The 22,454-nt window shown below is 47.4% G+C and overlaps 1 protein-coding gene and 3 non-coding genes across 4 annotated transcripts; 2 read left to right on the forward strand and 2 right to left on the reverse strand.

The window, feature by feature from the left end:
• The first annotated feature begins 531 nt into the window (after positions 1 to 531).
• Positions 532 to 603, forward strand: trnah-gug (transfer RNA histidin (anticodon GUG)). Its single transcript has one exon. It is a non-coding gene; the product is annotated as a tRNA-His (tRNA).
• A 7,181-nt stretch (positions 604 to 7,784) lies between these two features.
• trnar-ucu (transfer RNA arginine (anticodon UCU)) lies at positions 7,785 to 7,874 on the forward strand. Its single transcript is given in 2 exon segments — positions 7,785 to 7,821; positions 7,839 to 7,874. It is a non-coding gene; the product is annotated as a tRNA-Arg (tRNA).
• Positions 7,875 to 10,487: 2,613 nt separating this feature from the next.
• Positions 10,488 to 10,568, reverse strand: trnas-aga (transfer RNA serine (anticodon AGA)). The gene has a single exon. It is a non-coding gene; the product is annotated as a tRNA-Ser (tRNA).
• A 10,293-nt stretch (positions 10,569 to 20,861) lies between these two features.
• Positions 20,862 to 21,722, reverse strand: LOC144609607 (allatostatin-A receptor-like). Its single transcript, XM_078428107.1, has one exon. It carries the CDS (start codon positions 21,720 to 21,722, stop codon positions 20,862 to 20,864), a length of 861 nt encoding a protein of 286 aa, XP_078284233.1.
• Between the last annotated feature and the right edge of the window lie 732 nt (positions 21,723 to 22,454).

Genomic DNA, 22,454 nt, shown 5'->3' on the forward strand with positions numbered 1-22,454 from the left:
ACTTGCACAGCGACACTGGGGCGCAGTTGAGGTAAGAAGGAACGTAATAAAAAGGAACTGTAGATGCTGATTTATGCCAAAGATAAACAGAATAAGCTGCAGCAACCCAATGGGTTGGGCAGCATCGTTGGAGAATATGGATAATGTAAGAAAGACGTGATTTGATTCTGTTTTCACCAGTGTTGAAGGCGCTTCTAAGGTAACAGTAGAGAGGGAGAATGTTGCAACAGTGGTTGCATTGACAGCTTCCTTCACGGCGCGATTTTAAAAAGCGGTCAGTGCCTAAAGTATGCAATCTCATCTCTCGCGGTCACAGTTAACATGAACGGCGCCTTGTTCTGTTGCTTTCACTGCCCTGCTCCATAGAGAGACAGTCAGGTCAGAGATTCAAACGTGGAGGCGGCTCACTGTGCAAGCGTGGCCGGGCAGCGCGAGCCGCTGGTTTAATGCTGGTCCCCACAGCGTCAGTGTGTGAGTTACAGGAGTATCGGAGTTGTTGGCGGTGCAGTTAGCGCACAGCTGATTTGTGTGGCCGTGATCGTATAGTGGTCAGTACTCTGCGTTGTGGCCGCAGCAACCTCGGTTCGAATCCGAGTCACGGCAGGCCATAGATTTATCGTTCAGCTGCTCTGCGGAACTGAACTCCCTCCTTTTATTGAAATTTCGGCCACTGCCAGTCTTGAGTTTCCTCCCCCGTCGCCTACTTTTTCCCGGACACATTCCCTCTCCCGCAAATATACATGAAACCAGTTGGCGAATTTCGATACGAACAATCTCGGCAGACGCGAGGGAATTTTCGTTTGCTCGGGTAGAAGAGACGAAATCAGAGGGATGCCTCGGTAACGACGTCGAATCTCCGCTCTCTGAACCTACCGCTGCCGGCGGGGAGCCCCGAGAGCCGGCTGCCGCTGACGACCTTCATGAACAGACAACGTCGGGGTTGCATCCACTCGGAACCTGCTTCTTCACGTACTCGCTCTGTTATACTTAGTTTCGCGGAGTGAATGCCGGGTGTTATTATTTATCAGTATCTTCCGATTAATATCCCGTTCTGTTGCTCAATTACGCTGATATAAAGCGTTTAGTCCCGTGGAATGTAAATCGACTTAGGTTGGACTGGACGCAACTGGATATCAATGAGGGTGCATGTGATCAAAGATCGGCAAAGTAGGGAGGGAATTCTCAGTCACAGATCAGGGTAACTGGAATCGCATTATGTCTGTTTACGAAGACCTGACATCACCAGAATCATACTCTTGTGTTGATGTACCCGGTTGGTCCGTCTCGCCCAACGTCTGTCTAATTCTGCCGCTGTCTATTTGCTGAGTGCAGACCGACCGACCGGCCAACCACATGTGATCTGTGAACGTTGTCTTACTGTGCGGATTAGCGGATTTATGAGTCCCTGCCACAGCGCTGTCTCCCGGTCTGTCGCCCTGGCCCGTGTTGTTTATACACGCACGCCCACCATATCTCTCCTTTGAACACTGGGCCGGAGGCTGGTCAGCTTGAAGTGTTCACTGACCAGAACTGCCAAGTAATTTCCATCCGTCGTTATCCAGTTCCTACCTCAATCTGCTGCCTTTTGAACTTAGATGCTTAGGCCCGACCGCATATCCCCTTCTTCCTTACTAGAGCATCAATATATATCAAAATCTTTCAATATCGATGGCCAGAACCATCGATCGCGCTGGATCTCGCCTCCTACCCGGCAGCCCGCAGGTCCGATGTAGCCGGATTCGACGGCAACCCACTGCTCCCATGTTGGGGCGTCGTCACAACCAACTCCAAAATCGTCCCCTTATTTGATCCACCTGGGTCCTTCTATTCCCCGGGTCACTTCCAAATCGGGGACATTAACATTAACACCGCGATTTCCTGCTCCCTTTGCATTATGCTAACCACCCCATATCTCATATTCCCCACTCCCATATCACGCAGCACGACCTTCTCCCATGGGCCTCCAACTGCTAGCGCGACATCATCCATCTTGACCTCTCCACGCGCCCTGCCCATTCTAACTGGGCGGCACGGTAGCGCAGCGGTAGAGTTGCTGCTTTACAGCGAATGCAGCGCCGGAGACTCAGGTTCGATCCTGACTACGGGTGCTGCACTGTAAGGAGTTTGTACGTTCTCCCCGTGACCTGCGTGGGTTTTCTCCGAGATCTTCGGTTTCCTCCCACACTCCAAAGACGTACAGGTATGTAGGTTAATTGGCTGGGTAAATGTAAAAATTGTCCCTAGTGGGTGTAGGATAGTGTTAATGTGCGGGGATCACTGGGCGGCACGGACTTGGTGGGCCGAAAAGGCCTGTTTCCGGCTATATATATATGATATGATATGAACTCACCGCTTCGAACTCGCAATCCCCCAATCATTTAATATAAATCTCAATATTGTCATCACACCTGTTGGCAAGTTAGGTGCCGTTGTAATGGGGCAGACTGGTCACATACGGGTCACATTCGTCAACTCTCAAAAATATTCCCGTACCTGCACGCTAGACCACGATCGCACAGACTAATACCTCTCTATTCCTGTCCCATAGGAACCATGTTGTGAACTCCGGCTTTAGTCCTCCTCACCTCTCCTTACCTGGCAATATTCTATGACGAAGAGGCAACCAGCATCATCAGAGATCCACACCAGCGTGGCCACACACTCATTTAACTCCTGCCATCGGAAAGAAGACATACGAGTCAGAAAATGGAAATATCAAGGTTCAGGAACAGCATCTTTCCTACAGCCATCGAATTATTAAACACTACCACCTCAAAATAAGCTCGGAACTACATACAATTGAAGGCATTCTTTTTGGCGTTTTGCACTATTATTGTTTGATAGTTTATTTGTGAGTGTATGTGTGTGTGTGTGTGTGTGTGTGTGTGTGTGTGTGTGTGTGTGTGTGTGTGTGTGTGTGTGTGTGTGTGCGCGCGTGCGCGCGCGCGCGTGTGTGTTGGTATGTGTGTGTGTGGGTGTGTGTAGGTGAAATATTAAATAGAACAACGATTTTTTTACTTGCAACAGCAAAACAGATAATGTAAACATAGTAGACACAAAATGCTGCTGTAACTCAGCGGGACAAGCAGCATCTCTGGAGAGAAGGAATGGGTGACATTGTGGGTTGAAACCCTTCTTCAGACATTCTGTAAACATAGTACTCTGCAAACAATTTAATAAACGAAACATAAAATTAAAAAGTTCAGTGTATATAACAATCATCACACACACCCACACGCATACACACTCAAACACACACACGCACACACACACACACACACACACACACACACACACACACACACACACACACACACACACACACACACACACACAATCATATATATGTATATAGATGCAGCATGACCCAGAGTTCCTCGCGCACTTTTTTGTTTTGATTACCGGTCATTTATCTTTATAGACAATAGACAATAAGCGCAGGAGTAGGCCATTCGGCCCTTCGAGCCAGCACCACCATTCAATGTGATCATGGCTGATCATTCTCAATCAGTACCCCGTTCCTGCCTTCTCCCCATACCCACTGACTCCGCTACCCTTAAGAGCTCTATCTAGCTCTCTATTGAATGCATTCAGAGAAATGGCCTCCACTGCCTTCTGAGGCAGAGAATTCCACAGATTTACAACTCTCTGACTGAAAAAGTTTTTCCTTATCTCCATTCTAAATGGCCTACCTCTTATTCTTAAAATGTGGCCCCTGGTTCTGGACTTCCCCAACATTGGGAACATGTTTCCTGCCTCTAACGTGTCCAACCCCTTAATAATCTTTTATGTTTCAATAAGATCCACTCCCATCCTTCTAAATTCCAGTGTAGACAAGCCTAGTAGCTCCAGTCTTTCAACATATGACAGTCCCGCCATTCCGGGAATTAACCTAGTAAACCTACGCTGCACTCCCTCAATAACAAGACACCCAGACCTCGTTGTATTTCCCCTTTTCGTAACTTGACACCATTGAGATAATAATCTGCCTTCCTATTCTTACCACCAAAGTGGATAACCTCACACTTATCCACATTAAACTGCATCTGCCATGCATCCGCCCACTAACACAACCTGTCCAAGTCACACTGCAACCTCATAGCATCTTCCTCACAGTTCACACTGCCACCCAGCTTTGTATCATCTGCAAATTTGCTAATGTTACATTTACTCCCTTCATCCAAGTCATTAATGCATATTGCGGTCGCAGCGCGGAGCCTTGCGGTACCCCACTAGCCACTGCCTGCCATTTTGAAAGGGACCCATTTATCCCCACTCTTTGCTTTCTGTCTGCTAACCAATTTTATATTCATGTCAGTACCCTACCCCCAATACCATGCGCTCTAATTTTGCCCACTAATCTCCTATGTAGGACCTTGACAAAGGCTTTCTGAAAGTCAAGGTACACTACATCCACCGGTTCTCCCCTGTCAATTTTCTTAGTTACATCCTCAAAAAAAGTTCCAGAAGAGTAGTCAAGTATGATTTCCCCTTCGTAAATCCATGCTTACTCGGAACGACCCTGTTACTGCTATGCAAATGCTCTGCAATTTCGACTTTTATAATTGACTCCAGCATCTTACCCACCAGTGATGTCAGACTAACTGGTCTATAATTTCCTGTTTTCTCTCTCGCTCCTTTCTTAAAAAGTGGGATAACATTAGCTACTCTCCAATCCACAGGAACTGATCCTGAATCTATAGAACATTGGAAATTGATCACCAACGCGTCCACGATTTCTAGAGCCACCTCCTGAAGTACCCTGGGATGCAGACCATCAGGCCCAGGGGATTTATCAGCCTTCAGTCCCATCAGTCTACCCAACACCATTTCCTGCCTAATATGGACTTCCTTCGGTTCATCCGTCAAGCTAGGATCTCTGGCCACCAGAACACCTGGGAGATTGTTTGTATCTTCCTCAGAGAAAACAGATGCAAAGTACCGGCCTAACTCGTCTGCCATTTCCTTGTTCCCCATAATAAATTCCCCTGCTTCTGTCTTCAAGGGACCCACATTTGCCTTAACTATTCTTTTCCTCTTCACATACCTAAAAAAGCTTTTACTCCCACTATAGAGGCAATTAAACCATCAACGCGCACGTCTCTGGGATGCGGGACGAACTTGGAGAACGCACAACAAACCCAGATCGTCTGAGGAAGAAACTGCAAGCACAACACAGATAGTACCAGAGGTCAATATTAAACCAATGTCTTCAAATTCGGGACACCGCAACTCAATGGACAGCCTGGTGGATTTCTAATAATGCCCAGTTAATTTGGAACCAAACTACGTCACGAGTGTTGCAAAGCTCTGACACATTCAAGATTCAAGATTCAAGATTCAAGATATCTTTATTTGTCATCCAAAAAACAAGTTTTTTGGACGAAATTCAGTCACCCACAGTCCAACAATAAAAGCATTAAAATAGGCAGATTACACAATAAAAGCATTAAAATAGGCAAATTACACAACCCCAAAACACACAAAAAAAGAAACATCCATCACAGTGAGTCTCCTCCAGTCCTCTCCTCACTGTGATGGAAGGCCACAATGTCTTTTCCCTTCCCCTGCCGTCTTCTCCCGCGGTCAGGTTGTTGTGGTTGCAAGCCGCGCCGGACGGTCCGCAGCGGGCCGACCCAAGGGATGCACATTATAATCACCGATCAAAATCCCATAGTAGCGAGAAAGTGAAACAGGCGGTCCGAGAATGCTCCATCAAACTTGAGCTTTGGTAACATTTCTTCGACCTCTTAGGTTTCAACGATTTTCTCCCTCAGGGCTGAACAAATCGTCCGTCTTTCCCCCTGCTATTATACGAGAATTTTGCTCGAACAGTCTGTGACTCCCAGCGCTGTGGCCATCGCGCAGTGTTTAGAGCCCATAGCGCTATGTTTAAAGCCCATTGCCCTGCGGCCGGTAGCGCTATATTTAGAACCCAGAGCGCTGAAGCCGACAGCTCTTTGTTTAAAATCCCACGCGCTACGCCGACAGACATCTGGTTAAACCTTTGCGCGCCATATCGGCAGCGCTGTGTGTATTACCTTCAGGCGCCAAGTCTGCAGCGCTGTGTGTATTGCTTTACCAGTCAGACTGCGGCTGAGAGCGGGTTGTTTCCCAAAGGGGGGGGGGGGGTCGCTCGGATGCAGTCGCCTGCCATTGGTAAAAGTTTAAATTTACAAGCAGAGCTATTGGCCAGACTGTTATTTCAACAGCTGATTTCCTACCTGGCGCCAGGAAGCCATCAGCTCGTTTTATGCACGAGGGGGGTTCACCGACTGGCTGAGTCGCGATCAGCGCCGCGGACGGAGGCAGAGAGAGAGAGAGAGATGGGTGTGCTGCTGTAAAACGGACCCCGCGCATACCAAGACAAGCATTGTTTTTGTTCTCTCTTGCCAATAAAACTGATCTGTAACTGAACAAACGAATGAGACTTTTTCTGTTCTACTAGTCAGATCCTTGAACATGTTCCCTTGTAACACCTGCTCTTCTTTTATCAACGTCATGTTTTCTCATCCCGATTCACACACCCGTTAGCAGCAAAACGTAACATGCTGCTTCCTTCAAGTCTGTTTAAATTACTGTGCGGTAGTCCGGTATTTCCATCCATTACACAGAATGTTATTCTCAGTTCTTGACTTCATTAGATTTTCAATCTCACCCCCCCCCCCCCCCTCCGGTAACGTGGCACCAGAATGCCCCTTTAATGGGAAATTTGAGAACTCTCCCAAAAAATAGGTCCAGACTGTCGTTTAATTGGAAGAGACAAAACGAGAGAAGTCAGTCGGAGTCCGGGCAACATACACAGCGTGACATTTGAGCTTGTTGACACGACTGATGTTGCGAAGCTATTGTTGTTTTTAATCATTTCACCTTGGTTAAACGTTGAGTGAAACCCCCTTCAAACGACTTCAAACGACTGAGTCTGCGCTCGTTCACAGTTGGTAGCTGACCTATTCGAAATGGAAACGTTCTCCTTCGTTCAACAAACAAGGCGACGGGGTTCATATCCCTGGCCTACATTTACTCGCTCTGTCATTTAACAATACGGACGGACGGACTGCCTAACAGAAGACAACTTTGAGGCCTTCTCGGTATCGATAGAGCTTCATTACTATAGGAATGTCATTTTTCTGCGGGGTGCCTTATATGTCACACTCTTCAACAGTGTTCCGCTGTTTTCCCAGAGGTTGCTCCAGACACAACAGCACATTAGTGCGCATTGTGAATGTGTGCAACAGAGACGCTGTAGAGAAAGGCCAAACCCTTGCTGCTGCGCAGTGGGCAAGTCTGGTGTTGGAGATGGAAAATTGAACGAGGAGTCGTTGATCGTTACCCACGGATATCACGGCTTCGCATCGAGAAATTACATTTAGGTAGGTTCTGGGTTCTACCCTGACTTCTGTTGACCCCCTTGCAGCATTTCAATGAATTCGCGTATTTTCCGCCACAGCAATGTGCTGACAGCGGACAGCTACTCGCGGACCATTCACGGAAGGCGGCTGTGGGAAAAGGCTTTCAGCGCGTCGTCCTTTACTAATGGAGAAGCGGGTGCGAGTCTCGTTGACAAGATCGAACAAGCTGCGTGCTTCATCAAGAATTCATGCCATTCAATTGCTCGCAAACGTCATTGAGGATTTCAGTGCTGCAATAGAATGGGAGCGAGTGGTCTACTTTCGTCGGTTATTCAGAGGACAAACGAAAGCGCACGACAAGGATTTGAGTTGGACAATACACTTTTTGTTGTGCAGTAATTTTACATATGTAGTCTCGCATTGGCGCGTGACGGCTCTGTGGCGCAAAGGACAGCGTGTTGGACTTCTACTGATGCATACCAAGTAATTCAAAGGTTGTGGGTTCGAGTCCCACCAGAGTCGGTATTTTGCTACCACTCAAAAACAACCTGACGTTTGAGTGATTAATGGCCTCACCGTATGTTGAGGGATCGACTCATCTATCTCAATGTCTGAAATTATTAAGTCGTTCGCTCAACACGGAAAGAGATGCGTTCCCACTCTCAGAGTGTCCTCGGCGTTGTTATTGTTCAGGAAATATGTGTTAGGGACTATGCTAAGCAGGTAGGTAGTAAGTACTAAGTACTAAAAGACAGGGAGATGTATTATAGGTTGGGAACTGATGGAGTTAAGCACACAGCCCGATCATCCGTTACGTTATTGAGTGATGGATAAGTTCAGCTGTTGGGCGGTGTGTCGATGTTTGCGAGTGGATATAGTTGAGCATAATATAGTTCAGATTATACTGGTATTATAGTAATCTTGTAAATTTGACAACCCCTTTCTATTCTGCTCAAGAATCTTCTGTAGGAAAATATATATCTCGTTGAATTCACGAAAATACGTCACCATTCAAAATGAATTTGTGTCTTGAAACTGCATGTGTCGACCTTATGTGGACACCCGTTGAATTCCTGAAGCAGTCAGCATTCTTTTATTTGTTTAATTACCTGAAGTTACCCCCCCCCCCCGTCAACTAAGTTCATTATTATTTAAGAGTAAATTGGATAGGTATATGGATAGGAGGGGATTGGAGGGTTATGGTCTGAGTGCAGGTAGATGAGACTAGGTCAGGGAGAATGGTCGGCGTGGACTGGTAGGGCCGGTCAGGCCTGTTTCCATGCTGTAGTTGTTATATTGTTATATTGTTATTGTAACTGTGTCCAGCATGTTGAATCAAGAGGTGAACATTCCATATGACTTCCCAGCTACGTTATCTATATGTGCGCAAATCATCGCGTCATAGAGTCAGGCAGTACGGAAACCGATCCATCAGCCTCACTTACAAATGCCGAACAAGATATCCCACCTATTTGCCCGCATTTGCCCGTATTTAGTCCATAACTCTCTCAACCTTTCACATCTATATATCTGCCGATGCGTCCATTAAACGTTGTGCTGTACCTGCCTCAACAATTCCCCTGGCAGTTAGTTTCATGTACCCATCACCCTCCGAGTGAACACAGTGCCCGTCAGGATTCTATTAAATCGTTCCCCTCTCACCCTAAACCCACGTGATCTGGTTATTTATTCCCATACCTTGGCTAAAATACTCCGTGCATTCACCTGATCAATCCCTCCCATGATTTTATACACATCTATAATATCACCTCTCAGGCTCTTGTGTTTCTATGAATAAAGTCATAGCCTGCCCATCCTCCTTCTATGGCAATTTGCCCACCAGCTTCCCATCCGATACCTTGGCAAGTGCCTTTTGGAAACCACGGCACGATGTGTGATGGATTTTCTCCTATCAACTCTATCAACTCTCCCTGTCATCCGCAGCGATATCGAGCAAAATGTCCCGGGCAGAAGACTTCACGCCGAACTACGCTGCCAGAATGCCTCCCGCCGAGCCGCGACTGGGGACTGGGAACGCGGCCCGAGGCCTTTATCGACGCACTGCGGTCTCGATGCCTTCTGCGTTGCCGCGGAGAAATCCAGTTGGAAATTACCGTTGGAAATGCGTGGATTGAAAATAAATAATGAGGCAAACAGCAAAGGATAGTTTCAATCTATCAACCTCTGGGGTATGGGCCCAGCACGCTCCCGCTGCGCCACTCTACTGATGGGTATCAAGTAAAAAAAGGACGTCATATGAAGTTGTATCCTAACCACAGGCCCGAATCCTTTCGATATGAAAGACCGCCAAACCCGGACCCTGCTCGCCCGTGATATGGAATTGGAAAGGGGTTGGATATCGATTCGCGGGACGACCAAAATGGAGCCGACGGCTGTAAAGGGTCTTTGCAACAAGCTGCAGCTGGGAATTATGGCGCCAAAAAGGCGGCTCATGCATATGGGCACAGAGGGCTGTTCTTTACATTCTTTACTGACCGGGGAGTGATTGTGCTTACGTAAGGGGGAGAGCCTTGCTGGTTGGTATGCAAGAAATGTATTTAGCTGGGCCTGTTACGTGACAATAAAGAAACCACCGAAGCATTGACCAATTGTAATCGCGTCTTTTCGTTGACATGACAGCACGCAACAAAAAAACGTTTCACTGTGCCTCGGTACACTTGTCAATAAACAACGAAACAAAACTATATGATCTAATTGCCCCCTCCACATTGCATTCCAAACACCTCGGTGACCTTTCGCACCTTGCAATATAGTCTTTTAGGTACTTCTGCCTGTAAAATATTAATATATTCTGCTTCCACTGCCCTTTGAGGCCGTGGGTTCCAATATTCACTCTCTCGTGTGCACAGGTCGGGGCTCTACCTGAGAAAGCCAGTACCCGTGAACGCGGGGAGCGCCGCAAAAGGTTCGCCAGGATTGCCCTGTGAGGAAAGGTGAAGCAGCCTGGTCCCATCGGAACCGCAGGAAAGAAATTAGGATCGATTCAAAATGCTGGAGGAACTGGCGGCATCACTGGGGAGGGAATGAGTGACATTTGGAGTCACACACAGACAATCAGCAGTGCATCAAAAGCTGCCGAAACACGTCGGTGATTGCGGGCAGACGTACTGCAACCGTAGTCGACAGGATTCGAACCTGCGCGGGAGACCCCAATGGATTTCTAGTCCATCGCCTTAACCACTCGGCCACGACTACTGCGGTCGCAACAATAATTTTCCAACTTTTTACTTTAGGCGATTATTATCCCAGGACAGACAGGGATGACACTGGAGTGAGAAAAACGGGACTGTTCCTCAAAAGTAAATTTAAATGTCACCAGGTCATGCAGCGCCTGCGGAGAGAGAAACAACGTTTAAGTTCAGGTCGATGTTATTTCACCCTAAACTTCATGCGGGCAATTGCACGGATGGACTCTCACTCAGAGCGGGACAGGTTACTCACCCCAACACCCCAGCAGCACAGACTTTACATGTTACTCTCAATCTATGAATGTGAGAATCAACAGTGGAGGTGTGGGTTACTGCCGTTGGACAAGATGACTCCAGGACCGCTACTCACCATGTGACAATAAAGATATATTGTATTGTATTGTATTGTATTGTATTGTGATGGGAAGCGGCGATTGGGGACTGAATGTGGGATCTCGGGTTCTGACGCGGAGCCCAGTCAGTGGTGGCGATGGAGACATCTGCAGGGCGCCCCGGGCTGAGCGAGCGGGCCGGTTTGATTTGCTTCCTCATTTCTGATCGATGTGAGTGGCTTGCTTCGACGCATCAAAGGGCGATCGATTCCCAGGCAGCCACATCGGTGTGGACTGCAGCCGTTGCGGCCGGCGGATTTTCTTCCTCCAGTACCCGCTCCTCACCCAGAACAGACTAGTCCCGGTTGGCGGGACTGATGTTCCGTCTGCAGTCAAATGGGATTAACCTTACACCGCACCTCTCTTCCCACGAGCGCTGCACGTCCTGCGGAATATCCCCTGTATGTTACAAGTGAGCGTTATCCTGGGAATCATAACAATGTCACTTTTGAAGGCTCCAATGTTGATTTTTGAAACGATCAGATTATCGTGTAGCTGTTCCACGATCATCCTCGTTCCGTTGCGTAGACTTGGGGGGTTCCAAATTTCTTATTAAAATGATTGGAGATACTTTTTTCAACTCAAATTTGTGTGGTGGTAAACCAGAGATCTCGACTGAATCGAGGAATTCTGTGGGGAAGTGAGTAGCATCGGTTCCCTCAGTCACAGTTTTGAAAGAAATGTATTCCTTCATGGCTCCAGGGAAGCGTCTGATATATCTAGTATTGAGCGGAACCAAGATACAATTGTCAGAGAAATAATCGGCAGGATTATCGAAGGCGGGATGTATAAAATCAATGCAATCCTCCAGTGATCTTGCTGAAAAAACCATGTCTTCAGGGATTTCAATTTCATCGTCATCATTTTTTGAAATCATGTCTTCTCTGACTTTCAAGAAAAATTGAGAATAGTTGTCTTCTCCTTCTCTCAATCGCATATTCCTCGTCAATTGAAACTTGATGAAAGTAGGATTTCTTGAAGCAGGAATTTTCAACATCAGCATCATTTCCCCTTTTCACCACAGGAAGTTGTCGAAAATCGCCACAACAAATGGTAAAAATGCCGCCAAGAGGCTCATCGTTCTTTTCGCAAAGATCTCGAAGAGTGCTGTGCCCCGCTTCAAAGCTCTCCCTGCTGATCATTGGAAACTCATCCCAAACAATCAATCTCACTCTCCTGATCAAATCTGCCGTGTTGGACTTCTTCTCAATGTTGCACATTGTATTATCGATCACTTCGATGGGTATCTTGAATCGAGAATGTACAGTTCTTCCACCAGGCATCAATGTAGCTGCTATGCCAGGAAATCATATTTCTTTATTTTAAAACGTATTTTCCTTCATGGTATTAGTTGGCCAGGTTTCCCAGCTGCTCAAATGTAACCAGAGTAGGATGTTAGCTTTTCACACCTTGCTTAATTGTTGTCGAACCTTTGGAGATGTAACAAGTGAGTGTTACTGACCTTTCGGTATAAGCATGAATGTTTTTCCCATTTCTTGTACACTGGCTGAACAACACTGCTAACGGGCTTGACTGCTCTGGGAATGAAATGAGAGCAGGTGCATGGACACTTTCACCTTCACTGCAGTTTCGTCTTTCCTTGCTGAAGTTTTCCAACTTAGGCTTTAATTCTTCTTTCAAGCGCGAGTTAGATTTAGCTCTTAGGGCTAATGGAATCAAGAGATATGAGGAAAAAACAGGAACGGGGATTGTGGATGATTAGCCATGATCATATTGAATGGCGGAACTGTACTATGTTGAAAGACTGGATCGGCTCGGCTTGTACACACTAGAATCAAGAAGGATGAGAGAGGATCTTATCGAAACATATAAGATTATTAAGGGGTTGGACACGTTAGAGGCAGGAAATATGTTCCCAATGCTTCTGGAATCTCTTACTGCATCTTCCATTCTTCCAACATGGAGAAGTGTGGTCGCACTATGGTCCATGAATCATGTGCTTCAGTACCAATCCATGCAGCTCGGGATCTACTTGGGGGTCTGGTATTTCAGCTTGCACAAATCTGTCAACATCACGTGGTCGTGGCTTAGTCGCTACGTCACGCCACAGCAGAGAGTGCAAACGAGGCAGGCCCGTCTTCCAATATTCCACATTCGAGATAAAAGCTATGCAGTTTCCAAAGAGGCCATCTGATCCAGTGAGGTATTCAATGAATAGTTTTATTTTGAGATTGAATACTCTCGCAATCAGGTCTGGTCACAAAGGGGCACCGGCGGATCTCGCCCCACTGGGGTAGGGGTGACCTGCAGAAAAGGGACGGGTTACACCTTAAATGAAGCGGGACCACCATTCTGGCAGGCAGGTTTGCCAGTGCTGCACGTGTCGGTTTAAACTAAATTGTGGGGGGGGGGGGAGGTTTTGACAAATGGGGAATATAAAGGTGGAGTTAAAGGGGAAGTCATTACAGAAAAAGTTGCAAACAACTCCCGAATTAAAGGGAAGAATTTTTCGAGAAAGGATAAGAGAATAAGTTCGGGCCAATAGCGACCGGTGTGAGAGGGGAGGTGAATACCGAAGTTAAAGTGTTGTATTTGAATGCGCGAAGTACAAAAAGTAAAGTGGATGAGCATGAGGCTCAGTTAGATATTGGCAAGTATGATGTTGTGGGAATTACAGAGACATGGCTGCAAGAGGAGCAGGGCTGGGAACGGAACATTCAGGGGTATACGACCTATCGAAAAGACATGCAGGTGGGTAGAGGGGGTGGACTCGCTCTGTTGGTAAGGAATGATATTCAGTCCTCTGCATAGGGTGACATAGAAACAGGAGATGTAGAATCAGTATGGGCAGAACTGTGGAATTATAAGGGTAAAAAGACCCTAAAGGAAGTTATGTACAGGGCCCCAAACAGGTGCAACGTGGATCACGAGTTATTTTTGGCATGTCGCAATGGTAATGCTACAGTGTTTATGGGAGATTTCAACCTGCAGTTAGACTGGGGAAATCAGCTTAGTAATGGACCCCAAGAAAGGCAGTGTGTGGAGTGCCTCCGAGATAGATTTTTAGAGCAGCTGGTACTGGAGACTACCGGGGAGAACGCAATTCTGGATTTAGTGCTGTGTAATGAACTCGATTCGATAAGGGAACTCAAGGTATAGGAGCCATTAGGAGATGGTGATCATAATATGATCAGTTTTAATCTACAATTTGAGAGGGAGAAGGGAAAATGGGAAATGTCAGTATTGCAGTTGGGCAAGGGGGACTTTGGAGGCATGAGAAAGGAGCTGGCCGTAGTTGACTGGAAAGAGGCCCTAGCAGGATGACTGTGGAACAACAATGTCAGGTATTTCTGGGAATAATACAGAAGGGGCAGGATCAGTTCATTCCAAAGAGGAAGAAAGATTCCGTGGGGAGTAAGAGAAGACCGTGGCTGACATGGGACGCGAAGGACAGTATAAAAATAAGACAAGAATAACATAACAAAGATGAGCGGGAAGCCATGGGATTGAGACTCTTTTAAAGAGCAATAGAAGATAACGAAAAAAAAGCAATACGGGGAGAAAAGATGAGGTACGAAGGTAAGCTAGCCAAAAATATAAAGGAGGATAGTAAAAGCTTCTTTAGGTATGTGAAAAGGAAGAAAATAGTTACGACAAATGTAGGTCCCTTGAAGACAAAAGCAGGTGAATTTATTATGGGGAACAAGGAAATGGCAGACGAGTTGAACAGGTACTTTTGATCTGTCTTCACTAAGGAAGACAAACAATCTCCCAGATGTACTAGTGGACAGAGGTAACGGGGGAACTGAAGGAAATTCACACTAGACAGGAAATGTTGTTGGGTAGACTGATGGGACTGAAGGCTGATAACTCCCTAGGGCCTGATGATCTGCATCCCAGGGTACCTAAGGAAGTGGGTCAAGAAATCGTAGACGCATTGGTGATAATTTTCCAATCTATAGATCCAGGGTCAGTTCCTGTGAATTGGTGGGCAGCTAATGTTATCCCACTTTTTAAGAAAGGAGGGAGAGAGAAAACGGGAAATTATAGACCAGTTAGCCTCACATTAGTGGCGGGGAAGATGCTGGAGTCAATTATAAAAGAAAAAAATTGCGGAACATTTGGATAGCGGTAACAGGATCGTTCCGAGTCAGCATGAATTTACGAAGGGGAAATCATGCTTGACTAATCTTCTGGAATGTTTTGAGGATGTAACTAGGGAAATGGACAAGGGAGAACCAGTGGATGTCGTGTACCAGGACTTTCGGAAAGCCTTTAGAGCTAGAGCACATGGTATTGGGGGTAGGATGCTGGCATGGATAGGAAATTGGTTGGCAGAGAGGAAACAGAATAGGGATTAATGGGTCCCTTTCAGAATGGCAGTCAGCGACTAGTGGGGTAAAGGCAAGGCTCGGTGCTGGGACCGCTGCTGTTTACAATATACATTAGTGACTTAGATGAAGGGATTAAAAGTAACATTAGCAAATTTGCGGATGACACAAAGCTGGGTGGTTGTGCGAACTGTGGGGGGGGGGGGGTGCTGTGAGGATGCAGGGTGACTTGGACAGGTTGTGTGAGTGGGCAGATGCACGGCAGATGCAGTTTAATGTGGATAAATGTGAGATTATCCACTTTGGTGGTAAGGAAAGGAAGGCAAATTATTATCTGAATGGTGTCAAGTTAGGAAATGAGAAAGTACAAACAGATCTGGGTTTCCTTATTCATCAGTCACTTAAAGTTATCATGCAGGTACAGCAGGCAGTGAAGAAAGCTAATGGCATGTTGGCCTTTATGACAAGAGGAGTTGACTATAGGAGCAAAGGGGTCTTTTTGCAGTTGTACAGAGCCCTAGTGAGACCGCACCTGCAGTACTGTGTGCTGTTTTGGTCTCTAAATTTGAGGAAGGACATTCTTGCTATTGAGGGAATGCAGTGTAGCTTTACTAGGTTAATTCCCGGAATGGCGGGACTGTCGTATGTCGAAGGACTGGAGCGACTAGGCATGTATACAGTGGAATTTAGAATGATGAGAGGGGATCTTATTGAAACATATAAGATTATTTAGGGATTGGACATGTTCCCAATGTAAGGGGTAGGCCATTTAGAACTGAGATGAGGAAAAACTTTTTCAGTCAGAGAGTTGTGAATCTGTGGAATTCTCTGCCTGAGAAGGCAGTGGAGACCAATTCTCTGAATGCATTCAAGAGAGAGCTAGATAGAGCTCTTAAGGATAGCGGAGTCAGGGGGCATGGGGAGAAGGCAGGAACGGGGTACTGATTGTGAATGAGCAGCCATGATCACATTCAATGGCGGTGCTGACTCGATGGGCCGAATGGCCTACTCCTGCACCTATTGTATATTGTCTATTGTCACCATGATGGCCGCGCCGTTGTGTTTGGCTGCCTGTCGTCGCTCACCTGGAGATCGTAGTGTTCTTCGAGCCACTTTGGTTTACGACCGCCGAACCCTCCTGTTGATCCGACCCTCCGTCGTCGACTTCTTCAGTCCATGTCCCGGACAAAGTTTCTTCCAGCGATCGCTCCTCGATCAACTCCCGGTAGATTTGCGGACCCAGCCTTACATCCACCGCCGTACGCACCGCGCTAGGAGGCGGGGTAAACGCGCGGGAACATTCGAAATTTAAAAAACCTCGCAAGCGCTCATCCAACAGCGGCCTACCTCGCCCAGCGCTGCGAAGTCGGACCTGATCGACCTTACTGCTCCATCCACCGGCGCTCCCTCGAGCTCAGGTATGCCGCTCTTCGACCGATCATCCCGGTCCCTGGACTGCCGGCCCGTGGGCTCCCAGCAAGGCCATCTGTGAAGCGCAGCGGCGTGGTCTCCCTGAACCTCCGCCCGCTGGCGTGGGAGCCGCTACCAGACAGAAGGTCACCTGCTGTCCCTGCTGTCCCTGCTAAAGTGGCCCTGATCAACGCAAGATCCCTACAGAACAAGCTCTTCATCCTCAACGACTTCTTCACCACCCGTGGATTGGACTTCTTACTGCTCACAGAATCCTGGCTTAACCCTGGTGAGCTTGCTCCACTCGTGGAACTCTGTCTTGATGACTGTAACTTCTTCACCTCGTCTAGGCTCTCCGGACGCGGTGGGGGCTTAGCCACTGTGTTTAAGAAACATTTCAACTGCCGCCTCCTGAACGCTGATCATTTCTCCAGTTTCGAGGTGCAACTAATTAAAGTAGGCCTAGCCTATCCCCTCTTAATTGTTCTTGTGTATCGCCCACCAAAAATGCATAAGGACTTCATCACCCAATTTGCTGATCTGATTTCTAGCATTTTGCCAAAATTTGACCAGATCATGATTCTTGGTGACTTTAATATTCATGTTTGCTGTCCCACTAAGCCTCTTGTGAGTGAATCTATGCACCTGGTTGAGTCCTTCAATCTGACTCTTCACACCACGGGACCCACTCACACGTTAGGCCATACTCTCGACCTAGTGTTATCGTCCGGATTCCCAATCAACAACATTGAAACTACTGAAGCCTGTCTATCGGACCACAGCGCTATCATTTTTGACGCATCTCTGCCTTTATCTCCCGCAAAATCTCATCTCCCTGTTCGCTACTCCCGCGACATAAATTCATTGACTGCCAGTAAATTCTCCGAGGCTCTCACAGCTGCCCCAACATCTGCACTATTGAGGCCTCTCCCCCCCATCTCAGCACTGAAGATCTCGCCTCTTTATTTAATATCACTTGCTCTTCCATCCTGGATTCTATCGCTCCCCTTAAAATGAAAAAGCCTAAGCCCAAAGGTCGACCGTGGCTCAATGACACCACCGAAGCCCTAAGAAGGGAGTGCAGAAAATCAGAAAGGATGTGGAAATGTGACAAGCTTCAAATTTCCTTCGAAATTCTGAGAAACAATCTTCTCAAATACCAGGAAGCAGTAAAGTCTGCTACAGCACAATACTTCTCCGACCTTATTTCCAAAAACTCTCATAACTCCAAGGTCCTATTTAGAACAATTGCCTCTGTCATATGTCCCGCCCCCAGTACCAGCTTAGTTGGGTCCCCTGCTAAGTACGAAGAATTCGCTAAATTTTTCACCAACAAAGTTGAGAACATTAGAATGAACATTTCCCCTCCCACCCGTGACCTAGCTGTCTTACTAGTCTGTTCATCTAAATTGGACTGCTTCCAACCCGTCACTCTATCCTCTCTTGCAAAGCTTGTCTCCGCTATGAAACCTGCAACCTGCCCCTTGATCCTGCCCCCACTGCCTTTCTGAAGGATGTCATTGCAATAGCCGGTCCCAGCATCCTCCCTATTATCAACAGTTCTCTGGCCACTGGCACTGTTCCAACCAGTTTCAAGCACGCGGTGGTCCAGCCCTTACTAAAAAACCTAACCTAGACCCCACCTTGCCTAGCAACTACAGACCCATTTCCAAACTGCCATTCCTGTCAAAAGTCCTTGAAAAGGCCATTCTAAACCATGTAGTGCCCTACCTGCACCAATACACCATCCTGGAAAGTTTCCAGTCAGGTTTCAGAGCCCACCACAGCACAGAGTCTGCCTTGTTGAAGGTACACAACGACCTGCTTCTCGCCATCGACACCGGCGACTGTGCAATCCTGCTCCTTCTCGACCTCAGCGCAGCGTTCGATACAGTGGACCACACCATCCTTATTGACGGTCTCCGGTACGCGGTTGGCATTGATGGCACTGCCCTGAGCTGGTTCGCTTCGTACCTCAAAGATAGGAGTTTCGCCATTAACATAGGCAGTTATTCCTCTGCTCCAGCTAGCCTCTCCTGCGGAGTTCCACAAGGCTCCATCCTAGGCCCCATTCTCTTCTCTCTATACATGCTCCCCTTGGCCAAATCATTCAAAGGCACGGCATTTCTTTCCACTGCTATGCCGATGACCCTCAGCTTTACCTCCCCCTGAAACCCAACAACCAGTCAAATTTAAACAGCCTCTTACACTGCCTTGAGGACATAAAATGTTGGATGGCACAGAACTTCCTCCAATTAAATGAGAGCAAGTCTGAGGTCATCCTATTCGCCCCCCCCCCCCCCCCCCGACTCCATCAAATCAATAACAGGCAGTCTTGGAAGTCTATCCTGCCTAGTCAAACCGCATGTCAAAAACCTCGGCATGATATTTGACTCTGCATTAAAATTTGATAAGCAAGTCAACGCTGTGGTAAAAGCCAGCTTCTTCCAACTTCGAACCATAGCTAAAATCAAACCTTTCCTCCAATTCGACGACACAGAAAAAATCATTCACGCTTTCATTTCGTCCCGCCTAGACTACTGCAACTCCCTATACACTGGGATCAGCCAATCTTCCCTGTCCCGCCTGCAACTGGTCCAAAACGCCGCAGCGAGACTCCTGACGGGTACCCGTAAAAGGGACCACATCACCCCGATTCTGGCCTCTCTCAACTGGCTCCCTGTACGGTACAGAATCAACTTCAAGCTCCTCCTATTCACGTATAAAGCCCTAAATGGACATTCCCCCCCCCCCCCACATCAAAAATCTTCTAACCCCCCTCTCTAACTCCAGGTCCCTCAGGCCGGCCGACTTGGGGCTACTCACTATCCCGCGGTCTAGGCTTAAGCTCAGGGGTGACCGCGCTTTTGCGGATGCAGCTCCTAGCCTGTGGAACAGCATCCCTCTCCTCATCAGAACTGCCCCCTCCATCGACTCCTTTAAGTCCAGGCTCAAAACCTATTTCTACTCCCTAGCGTTTGAGGCTCATTGAGGAGGCGCTGTGAACTGTTTGCGTCCTTAGTACCTAATCAGATGTACAGCACTTTGGTCAACGTGGGTTGTTTTTAAATGTGCTATACAAATAAAATTGACTTGACTTGACTTGACCATGTCACGGCGGCACGGTGGCGCAGCGGTAGAGTTGCTGCCTTATAGCGAATGCAGCGCCGGAGACACAGGTTCGATCCTGACTACGGGCGCCGTCTGTACGAAGTGTGTACCTTCTCCCCGTGACCTGCGTGTGTTTTCTGCGAGATCTTCGGTTTCCTCCACACACCAAAGACATACAGGTATGTAGGTTAGTTGGCTGGGCAAATGTAGAAATTGTCCCTAGTGGGGTGCAGGATAGTGTTAGTGTGCGGGGATCGCTGGGCGGCGCGGACCCGGTGGGCCGAAGGGCCTGTTTCTGCGCTGTATCTCAAAATCGAAATCTAAATCTAAAACCATCCATAGACTTCTAGAATGGTGGAGCGCATGAACAGAACACTAAAGAACAGTCTGACTACATCCTGAATGCCCCTGGTGAATATTGTGCCTCTATTTGAGCAGGGCGGCAAGGAAAAGTTTGGGAGCTATGGACCAGTGAGTCTAACATCTGCGGTGTGGAACTTACTGAAGACGATTCTGAGACCCGAAATTAGTGCGCACGTCTATAGACAGTGGCTAAGCTGGGAAAGTCAACACAGCTTTGTACGAGGGAGAACGTGCCTCAGTAATTTTATTGAGTGTTTGAAGAAGCAACCAAGAAAGTTGTCGAGGGCTAGGGCGTCGACAACATTTGGAAGACACTTGGACAAGTACATGGATAACAAATATTTGGTGGGATATGGACCAAATGCTGGCACTTGAGTCCACCTTGGGTGGGGAAACTTGATCGGCATGTAAGTGTGGGGCTGAAGGGCCAGCTCGGGCAAAATTAACACAAAGTGTTGGAGGAGTTTATCCGGCCGGGCTGCATTTGCAGAGGATGTGCATAGGTGATAATTCCCATCGCGACCATTCAGACTGATTTCCTTGCTGTTTGACTGTACGACTTTATGAGATGCTTTCGCTGTTGATATGGTCACGGATTTTAAGAAGGCTCTTGCATCAAAAAACATAATTTTATTCAGCGTCCATTTAATCGAGAACCCCATGGTACTTATACACACAGCCTAAAACACATACAACGTCATCTAAAGGCAAAGGTTGGGAGGTATCCGTCACTCATCGGCTTTCGACATTTAAGACGACGGTGTTCTTTTTCTTAACAAATGTTAATAGGAATGTCCATGGATATATTAACACTGTTACCAGCTCCAATCTGAATTTAGTCTGAGTAGCTGCATAAACGCACGTATTAGTGCAGGAGCTCAGATACATGAGCATGTACCCGGCTTCAGTGGCGATGTAGCCAGGCTCGGAGTAATCGCCGGTATAATGCGCGGTTCCTGCCAGTCTAGTGGTCAGAAAGCTCACGGCCACCGTCACCCACAAGAGGATAAAACTGCCCGAAACACTGAAGAGTAATATGATGGACTTCTTCCGGCCTTCCATCTCCGGATCCTTCTGCAACTGACTGCCCTGCGCCCGCAGTCTCTTACGCACTTTACTGGCCATTATAATACGCCTGACCGTCAAACAGTTAAACAAAGATATCAGAGAAAAAGGTATAATTACGGTTAAAATGCTCTGCAGAAATGAGAAGGCGGCGCCCAGGGGTGATGTAATGAACCATACGGTGGGTTGGCAGCCCCAGTGAACACCTTTAACTATACGAACATGTTTATATTCAAATATATAGGGGACGCTCTGTAAATGCAGAAGCAACGACACGGTTGTAATGCCAGCAACAGCGGTCCTCACTGTACAATACACCGCCTTAAACTTGTGACAACATATCGCGACAAATCGGTCGGCCGTGAACAAGACTGTGTACCAGACCGCGATATGCAAACTGGTTGACATGAAATATAGAACGATCTTACAGGCGGATGTGTAGGACAGGAAGGACGCAGGGAATTGGTACATCACGATATGATACCCAATTACACAGAAGATCATCACCAGGAGATCAGCCGTTGCCATTACGACCATATAGAGGGAGATACATTTGGAAAGCCCGCATTTCCCTCGAAGTAGGACGACCACTGTGAGCAGGTTCGCTGTTGAAAAATAAACAGAGTGTGAGTAACGGAATCGAATGCAAGGATGAGGTGGAAGTACTGCCCCAGACATTGTCTGTAATTAGCAGGGACAATTGTGCAAATGAACGAACTTCTTCCTCAGCCACTGAAGTGAGCCTCGGTCCAGGCGACACTTTGACACCGGCATTGGCGAGGCCGCAGCGCTGAGTTTTACAGGCTCACTTCGGAAATTGTAACCAAGAGGGGCTGTATTATCGATCACTCTCCAGCATTGCTCCCCCAATGCCAGAACAGAAAGTTGCCAGATGCATGTTTCAGAGCAACCACTTCTCCCAGAACATTGGTTCATCACGATATGATATCCAATTACACAGACGATCATCACCTGGAGATTAGCCGTTGCCATTACGATTATATAGAGGGAGAACAGTTCGGCAGGTACATGGTGTGGACATTGTTTGAGGGATGTGGACCAAGTGCAAGCAGGTGAAACTAGTGCACCTGGGACATGTTGGCCGGTGTGTGCAAGGTCGGCCGAAGGGTCTGTTTCCACACTGGATCACTCTATGACTCCATCACCCTATAACCAATGGAGAGAGAGCCACCGCGATAAAGATAGAGAGTTAAATGGAGAGATAAATTAAGATGCACAGGCAAATAGAGAGATAGATAG

This window comes from Rhinoraja longicauda, chromosome 34 (assembly GCF_053455715.1).
Source record: "Rhinoraja longicauda isolate Sanriku21f chromosome 34, sRhiLon1.1, whole genome shotgun sequence".
In the NCBI taxonomy this organism is placed as follows: domain Eukaryota; kingdom Metazoa; phylum Chordata; class Chondrichthyes; order Rajiformes; family Arhynchobatidae; genus Rhinoraja; species Rhinoraja longicauda.

Coding starts and splice junctions, on each gene's coding strand:
- LOC144609607 (XM_078428107.1), bottom strand. CDS start 21,722: ATGGCAACGGCTGATCTCCTGGTGATGATCTTCTGTGTAATTGGGTAT.